This window comes from Rhincodon typus, chromosome 5, assembly GCF_021869965.1.
Source record: "Rhincodon typus isolate 14 chromosome 5, sRhiTyp1.1, whole genome shotgun sequence".
NCBI lineage: Eukaryota > Metazoa > Chordata > Chondrichthyes > Orectolobiformes > Rhincodontidae > Rhincodon > Rhincodon typus.
This window is the reverse complement of record NC_063336.1, coordinates 90251686-90260555: the sequence shown is the minus strand read 5'-3', so window position 1 is coordinate 90260555 and position 8870 is coordinate 90251686. Positions and strand designations below refer to the sequence as shown.

At 44.4% G+C, this 8870-nt stretch overlaps 1 protein-coding gene across 2 annotated transcripts in view; it reads left to right on the top strand.

The window, feature by feature from the left end:
* The window catches only part of fbxo9 (F-box protein 9), an 87888-nt gene that overhangs the window by 64052 nt on the left and 14966 nt on the right, over positions 1 to 8870 (top strand). For both annotated transcript variants that reach the window (XM_048597423.1, XM_048597424.1), the window contains one exon: positions 1784 to 1879. In XM_048597423.1, the coding sequence (XP_048453380.1) occupies positions 1784 to 1879 (96 nt within the window). The remainder of the gene's footprint in view (positions 1 to 1783; positions 1880 to 8870) is intronic.

Below are 8870 nucleotides of genomic sequence, written 5' to 3'. Positions count from 1 at the left end.
CGCGCCCGCCCTCGGGCTCGTCCTTGCCCGCGCCCGCCCTCGGGCTCGTCCTTGCCCGCGCCCGCCCTCGGGCTCGTCCTTGCCCGCGCCCGCCCTCGGGCTCGTCCTTGCCCGCGCCCGCCCTCGGGCTCGTCCTTGCCCGCGCCCGCCCTCGGGCTCGTCCTTGCCCGCGCCCGCCCTCGGGCTCGTCCTTGCCCGCGCCCGCCCTCGGGCTCGTCCTTGCCCGCGCCCGCCCTCGGGCTCGTCCTTGCCCGCGCCCGCCCTCGGGCTCGTCCTTGCCCGCGCCCGCCCTCGGGCTCACGCTCGCCCTCCGGCTCATCCTTGCAGGCGCCTTCGCGCAGGCCCATCCCCTGGGGTTTCCCGCGCTCACCCTCCCCTTCCCATCCGCGCTCACCCTCCTGCTCGTCCCCACCCTCGCCCTCCCACTAACCCCTGCCCCCGCTCCCACTCCCACTCCCCCTCCCACTCCCCCTCGCCCCCGCCCTCGCCCTCGCCCTCGCCCTCGCCCTCCCGCTCGCCCCCGTGCCCGCCCTGCTGCTCGCGCCCGCGCCCGTGCCCGCTCTTGCCCTCCCGCTCGCCCTCGCTCTCCCTTTCGCCAGCGTGAGTGGGCTCTACTTTTCACCCAGGGGTGCACGCATACTTGTGCGCTCTCTCTCTCCCGCAGGCATGCGTTAATTCTTATTTTCTGTCTTGCAGTCGTGTTGTGTCTCACGGTGGCGCGCGCGCTCTCTCTCACGCTCCCTCTGTTTCTCGCTCTTGCTCACAGTGGCGCACGCTTGCAATGGCGCACACATGCATGCTCTCTCTCGCTCACTTATAGTGGCACACGCGCTCTCACTGCTGGACAGATAGATCTTAGATAATACACAGCTCTGTCCTTCATACAATGTGCTACCCTCCTCTTACTGTCCGTCCCAACAATGTCAGTCCCAACAATCCACTGAATCTGACATCCGTTCCCCGCAGGAAACAGCAATGTCCTGAGCTGCCCGACCCAACAGCACCCCCTAAGACACTCCATGACTTGCTTGGCACGCTGCCCATTGGGACCCTAACCCCTAAACCATCTTCCACTCTAATTCTCGCTTATCTGTTTGCTTACCCTTTCACGGGAGTAGTCAGTGTCTACCTGTGCTGCTGGACACTTAAACAACAGAATACAACATCTCCTCCCATGAAAAAGAGAGGGGAGTGGATTTGGCTTCCCATGGGAGCCGTTGGATTTCAGGTACATTCTGGCACCTGGTTGCCAAAATAAAGTGCCGAGCTCAGTCCTCATGGTAAAATAGGAGCAATCTGACTGTGATTGTCATGCCTCGAAATATCTAAGCCAACAAATTTTCTCAAAGTTGGAAATTTTTTACTGGATGTTTGCCAGAAGTTTTGTTTCTCAGAACAGAAGATCACATTTCTCCATGGTTCAGTAGCTACCTAGCTTGATCTGGTTAAGGTTATGTCATGAACCTTTCAAGGATTTTGGATTAAACCTACAATCTAACTGAGTTTGTTAAAGCAGGCAATATATTGAAACTCGCTTATGTTGTCCCTGTTAAATCTATATTGTTAGATTTTATCCATGATACTTCATGCCTAGTTAAGTTTTTAGACCATAATCCACTTAAAACTCCACTTAAAAAGTTAAAGATACAGCTGTGAAGGTGTTATGTGTGTCTCCATTAAAGAATAGATTTACTTTTAGTTAAAATGTGTGTATTCCAGTCGTGAGTGTAGAATGTAGAATTTACAATTATTGATCCTTGTTTGCTGTTCTTCATGCCATCAGATATCTGCGATTCTTCCCTGACAGTCAAGTCATAATGCTGACCACGCCAGAGGATCCTCAATCCATAGTCCCTCGTTTATCCGTCAGGTCTCCAAGGTAACAATTAACTAATATTGATCTAGTTCACCCATCTATCATGCTATGTTGTTCTAAAATTCCGCTAATATATGTAGTCTGCATTTTACAACCAAACTTCAGGTTGAATTGTTTATTCTACGTACATTCAAGAGAAGTTTTAACTTAGTTTAAATAGGTTTGCGCTTTAAATGTTATAATGAGGCTGCCTGCATGTAAGCTTCACATGTTCAGTAAAGAGTGAATCCTGAGTGAGGCATAGCCCAAATGACTATATATCTCGGGAATTTGAAGCATTATGGAAATTTGGTGCAGAGGGGTAGAAGTGCTTTTTGTTTGCTTTTCTGTTCATAATCTTTTAACAAGATATAAAGTGCGTGGGGTGGTACGTGTCTCGGTGGTTAGCACTGCTGCTTTATGGCACCGGGGACCCGGGTTCACTTCCAGCCTTGGACAACTGCCTGACTCTGTGTGTGTTTCCCTCATGTGCTTCAGTTTCCTCTCACAATACAAAGATGTGCAGGTTAGGTGGATTAGCCACACTAAACTACCCATAGTGCCCAGGGATCTGCAGGCTAGGTGGATTAGTCATGGGAAATGCAGGGGTATAGGGATTGGGTAGGGGGTGGGTCTGACTGGGATGCTGTTCAGAAGGTCGGTGTGGAATCGATGGGCCAAATAGCCTACTTCCAAACTCTCAGGATTCTATGATTTTAAATCGAAGATCAGGAGGGAATAGAGAGATACAGACCATGTGCAGGCAAATGGAAATAGTTTAGAATGGCATCAAGGTCAACACATTCATGTTGGGCCAAAGGGTGTGTCCCTGTGCCATACTGTTCTATCAAGAGCCCAACACAAAACTGATGTAACAGGAAAACTGTAAGTTCATTAGTTGGTAATAGTTGCTAATTTGATTAGCTGTTATAAGTTACTTTCAGATCAGAAGTAAATAGGAGTAATATGTTACTAATTAAAAACTAATAGACCAATAGAAAATTAAAACAAAAATCAAGCACTAAACAAAATAGGTGGCACAGTGGTTAGCAGTGCTGCCTCACAGCACCAGTGACCTGGGTTTGATTCCAGCCTTGGGTAACTGTGTAGAGTTTGCACGTTTTGCCCACCTCCCCAAGGTCCAGGGATGTGCAGGCTAGGTGGATTAGCCAAGGTAAATGTGGGGTTATGGGAATAAGATGGAGGGCATGGATCCAGGCAGGAAGATCTTCGGAGGGTTGGTGCAGACCCAATGGGCCAAATTCCTACCTGCACTGCAGGGATTCTATAAATAAATTAGAGATGTAGAACCAGGTACTGTGTTATACCTGCACGATGTGGGAGTAAGTGAACCCCATTGTGGTTCATAGTGATCACATCTGTAACAAGTATTAGTTAAACCAATATAGAACATAGAACAGTGCAGCACATAAACTGGCCCTTCGCCCATCATGTCTGTGCCAACCATGATGCTATTCCAAACTAATTCCATCTGGTTACTTGAGGATCTGAGCTTCAAATGTTGCAACATGTCACGGAAGAGGAAGAGTTCCCTGGATGCTGTGCTTCAGGAGGCAATCATACCTATTAGATTAACTACTCAAATTCAGTTAGTGGTCAGGAACAGGAGTGTGTAACTATAAGCAAGGCAGGTAGAGGAATCCAGGACCCTCAGCCTTTGACCTAGTCTAACAAGTTTGAGATTCTTGCACCCAGTCTGGGTGAGAGCAGAAACTGTAGGGAAGATGAGCAAACTGACCATAACACGGTGATACGGGGAATATTTAAGAGTGGGGAGAAAAGAGAAATGCAGTTGTAATTAGGGGTGGTACAACTGGAGAATAGACTCTTTTCTGTAGCCAGGATTGAGAGTTCTGAAGGCTGTGATTCCTGCTTGATGCCTGGGTTCAAGATATCTGATCTGGGCTGCAGAGGAACTTGGAGCAGGAGGGAAAAGATCCAGTTGTCATGGTCCATGTATGTACCAACAATATAGGTAAAATGAAGAAAAAGGTTCTGCTGAAGGAATATGAGCAGTTAGAGGCTCAATTGAAAAGCAGAACCAAAAAGATTCTCCAGATTACCACCTAAACCACAAGCTAATCAATCCAGGTCAACAAGATTAAAGAGGTAAACACGTGGCTCAAAGATTGGTATGGGAGAAATGGGTTTGAATTCGAATGGCACCAGTACTGGGGAAGTAGGGAGCTGTTCCAGTGGGAGGGATTCCACTTGAAACATGCTGGGACCAGAGTCATGGCGAACCCCATAACTAAGGCTTTAAACTAAATAGTTTTGCACAAGGCAGTGGGGGGTCAGTTGCAATGGAAAATTCAAAAATCAAAGACACAGGTTGGGGCCGATTGTTACCAAAAATTACAAGGAAGGGGCAGAATGTGTGAATGTCCAAGCAACCATAAAATTGCAGAGAAATTTGGTAATAGAACAAACTTAAACGCTTTGTATGAAGGATTCAGGATAAGGTAGATGAATTGATGCCGCAAATCAAGGTAAATGAATATGATCTCTTAGCCATGGGAAATATAGTTACAAGGAGATCAAAACTGGGAACTTAACATTCAGGAGTATTTAACTTTTGGAAAGACAGGAGGAATGGAAACGGAGATGGGTAGCGCTGTTAAGAGATGAAATGTGGACAGTTGAGAGATCATCTGGACTCAGATGATGTAGAGTCCATTTGGGCGAGGGTTAGAAAACAAATCACAGCAAGGGAAAGAAGACGTTGGTTGAGTAGTGTACAGAACCTCAAACAGTAGCCTCTCTAGGAAAGTCTATAAATTAACAAATAGTAGGAACATGTGAAAAGAAAAGAGCAATAATTATGGGTGATTTTAATGTTCTTGTCAGTTGGGTCAGTTGAGTTAATCGAATTGGAAAGGGTAGCTACAACAATGAATTCACAGAGTGCATTAGGGATAGTGTTCTAGAGCCATGTGTCATGGAGCCAACCAGGGAGCAGGCTTAATAAATAGCCTTTAGAGTAAAAGATCCTCTAGGACATAGTGATCATGATAGAATTTAATATTAAGTTTGAGAGGAATTTGCATCAGAAACGGCTGTGTTTAAGTTAAATAAAGGTAAGTACAATGAAATGAGGATGGAGTTAGCTAAAGTGAGCAGAGTGAATAGATCAGTAGGAATGACAGTAAGTGAGCAGTGGCGGACATTTAATGAGGCATTTCATGACTCTAGGCAAAAATACATCCCAGTAAGGAGAATAGATCCTAGGAAAGATAAACCAATCATGGCTAACCAAGGAAGTGAAGGAGAGAGTAGAAGTTGAAAGAAAAAGCATATACGGATACACGTCGGTGATAAGCCCCAAAGACTGGGATAATTTCAGAATTCAATAAAGGAGGACTAAAAAATTAAATAAAGACAGTGAAAATAAACTACGAGGGTAAATTAGCAAGGCATATAAGAATTGACGATAAAGCTTCTTTAAATTAATAAATTGGAAGACAGATGTCAAAGTGAATATTGGCCCCTTAGAAAATGAATCTAGGGAGACGGTTATGGGGAACAAGGAAAAGGCAGAGGAGTTAAACAGATATTTTGCATCAGTGGAAGATATTTCAAACATTCCATTAGTACTAAAGAATAATTAAGTGCCATCACCATCACTGGAGTAGTAATATTAGACACGCTAATGGTGCGAAAGGCAAGTACAACCCCTGCCCCAGATGGCTTGCACTCTATGATCCTAAACAAAGTAGCTACATAGATAGTGGATGTATTGGTTGTAATTTTCCAAAATTCCTTGGGTTCTGGAGAAATACCAGAGGACTGAAAAGTTGCTGATGTGACACCCCAGTCAAAAAGGGAGACTGACAAAAAACTGATAACTATAGGCCAATTAACCTAACATCTGTTGTTGGAGAAGTATTGGAATTGATTATTAAGGAAGTAATAGGAGACCATTCGGGAAATCATGAGCTAATCAAGCAGAGTCAGCATGGCTTTATGAAAGGGAAATCATATCTGACTAATTTATTAGAGTTTTCTAGGAAGTCTCAACCAAAATGGATAGAGGGGAACCGGTAGATGTTTTGCACTTGGACTTCCAGAAGATGTTTGACAAGGTACCACACAAAAGATTAAGTCATAAGATAAGACCACATGGTGTTGGAAGTAGTATATTGGCATTGGGAAAGAATCGGCTAGTGGGCAGGAAACAGTGAGTGGGTATTCGGGATTTTTTTTCAATTTGGTAACCTGTGACCAGTGATCCACAAGGATCAGTGCCAGGACTTCAACTGCTTACAATATATATTGCCTTGGAGGAATGAAGCGAATGTACTGTAGTCAGATTTGCAGATGACACAAAAAATGTGAAAAGGCAGGGTGCAAGAGGGTTAACAAAGAGATATTGATAGGTTAACTAAACAGGCAAATAGTTGGCAAATGGAGTATGTGTGGAAAACTGAAATTCATTTTTAAGGGAGAATGAAAGAACAGTATTATTTAACTAGAGCAAAACTGCAGGAAGCTGCAACACATAGGGACTTGGGAGTACTGGTGCATGAAACATAGAAAGCTGACACACAGGTAAGCAGGTAATCAGGAAGGCTGATGGAATGTTGGCCCTTAATTTAAAGGAGTTGGAATATAAGAGTAAGGAAGTCTTACTGCAACTGTCCAAGGTGCTGGTGAGACCACATCTCAAGTATTGTGAGCTGTTTTGGTCCTCTTATTAAAAAAAATATACAATTTCATTGGAAGCACTTCAGAGAAGGTTCATCAAGATGATTCCCAGTATGAAGGGGTTGTGTTGTGAATAAAGGTTAAACAAGTTGGGACTGAGCTCAATAGGATTTAGAAAAATGAGAGGTTACTTCATTGTATCATATAGGATTCTTAAGGGGCTTAACATGGTAAATGCTGAGAGGATGTTTCCCTCATGGAGAATCTAGGACCCGAGGGCACAATCTCAGAATAAACGTGTGTCAGTTTAAGACTGAGATGAAAAGGACTTTTTTCTGAGGATGAGAGTCTTTGGAGCTCCTTGCCACAGAGAGCTGGAGGAACAGAGTCCTTATGCACATTAGAAAGCAGAGATAGATTCTAGATCAGGAGAATCAAGGTTTTTGGGGAATGGGCAGGAAAGTCGAAGTGAGGGGTGTTGGATCAGAAAGTTCTGGCTGATTCTCCCAGATCCCTGGAAATCCACCAAATAAACCAAAGCAAAACGCAGCTGTATATGGAGGTGAGTGTATCTCACCTACCTGTTGGATTCAGCGAGCGTCAGCGAGCTCAGTAATCAGACATCACTCCATTCCCACAAGTCTGTCAATTTCCTGCATATCCCAATAAACCAGTTCAGGTGTAGACCTGTCTTGTCCTACAATCTTCTTCAGACTCCCTCCTACCCACAGGAAGCTGAGCCTGTCAGTCTTATTTGTCTCTGCACTCCCCTGCCCCTTGCCATTCTCCCAGCAGAGCAATCCCCTTATGTATTTGTTTCATAAAGTATCCCCTGGTATTATTCATGGTGAGTCAGAAAATAGATAAGAATAAATGTGTTATGTAACATATTGTTAGAGTAAAATATGTTCTTGTCAAATCGAGAATGACAGAAAAAGCACCTGTGGGAAGTACACTCTATTTATAATTCTTTTTTATACTCCGTTTTCTATGGCAACGCACACAGGTAGACAAGACTTAATCTAGTTCGCAACTTAACCAGGTTAGAAGGTGAAGGAAGGAGCTGGAGGAGGGAGCTATAAGGAGAGGTGATTCGAAGGAGAGAAAGAGTATGACATGAGTAGGAGGAAGGACAAGATGAGTAGAAGAAAGAAAGAGGATACACTTAACAGGATGCAAAAGGGAACATTAATTGGAATAGCAGGTAGGCCTTGAAAGTTCTGAAAGGTACAGAAGAGGCTTAAAGAATACCTTTTGGTTGCTGGATCTAGAGGACCGTCCAAAGGAAAATTAAAGCATAGAGTCATACAGATCAGAAGAGGCCCTTTGGCCCATTGAGAAACTACCAACCTATCTCTATTAATCCCACTATCCACTTTTTGCCTAAATCCCAAATATTATGACCTTTCAATTGCTTATCCATATACTTTTTTTTAAGTTGAGATTTCCAGTTTCTGCTGCCCTCCCAGAAAGTGCATTCCTGATTCTCAATCCCCCTCTGGGTGAAAAACGTTTTCCTGAAATCTCCTCTAAACTTGCACCCTTCACGCTAAAATTATGCCCCCACCTTATTGACCCCTCAACTAAGAGAAACAGCTGCTCCCTATCCACCCTGTCCATGCCCCTCATAACGTTATATACGTCAGTGGGGGGCCAGAAGAGTCAAGTTCAAGTTCCACCTGCTCCAGAGTTTTATCTGAAAATGCTAACTTAAAATAAAGTCTACACCTCAGTGAGATTCCCCCTTAGCCTTCTCTGCTCTAAAGAAAAAACCTAAGCTTATCCAACTTCTCTTTATAGCTAAAATGCTCCAACCCAAGCAGCATCCTAGTGAATCCCCTCTTCACTCCCTCCTGTGTAATCATATCCTTCCTATAGTGTGGCAACCATTACTGGACACAGCACTGCAGCTGTGACCAAAGTTTTTTGCAGGCCAAAGTCTGGTGCTTAACCAAGAATAGCATCAACAAAATTGAAATATAGATTACCAATGAAAATGAGTCATCCTAAGAAATATTCTGCGTGATTTTACCAAACAGATTGTGTTGCAATGGGCAGCGTAGGATTAGATTGTATAGGTTGTAGACTTGTTCTCTGAGCCGGTAAGTTTGGTTTCAGACGTTTCGTCACCCTGCTAGGTAACATCATCAGTGCACATACGGTGAAGCATCAGTGTTCTCTCCTGCTTGTTATTTATATACCTTGTTTTGATGGGGTGTTTGGCATTACTCCTGGTTCTGTTTTTCAGTAGTTTGTATATCGGGTCCACTTCAGTGTATTTGTTGATGGAGCTCCAGTTGGAATGCCAGGCCCCCAGGAATTCCCTGACCTGTCTCTGCTTGGCTTGTGC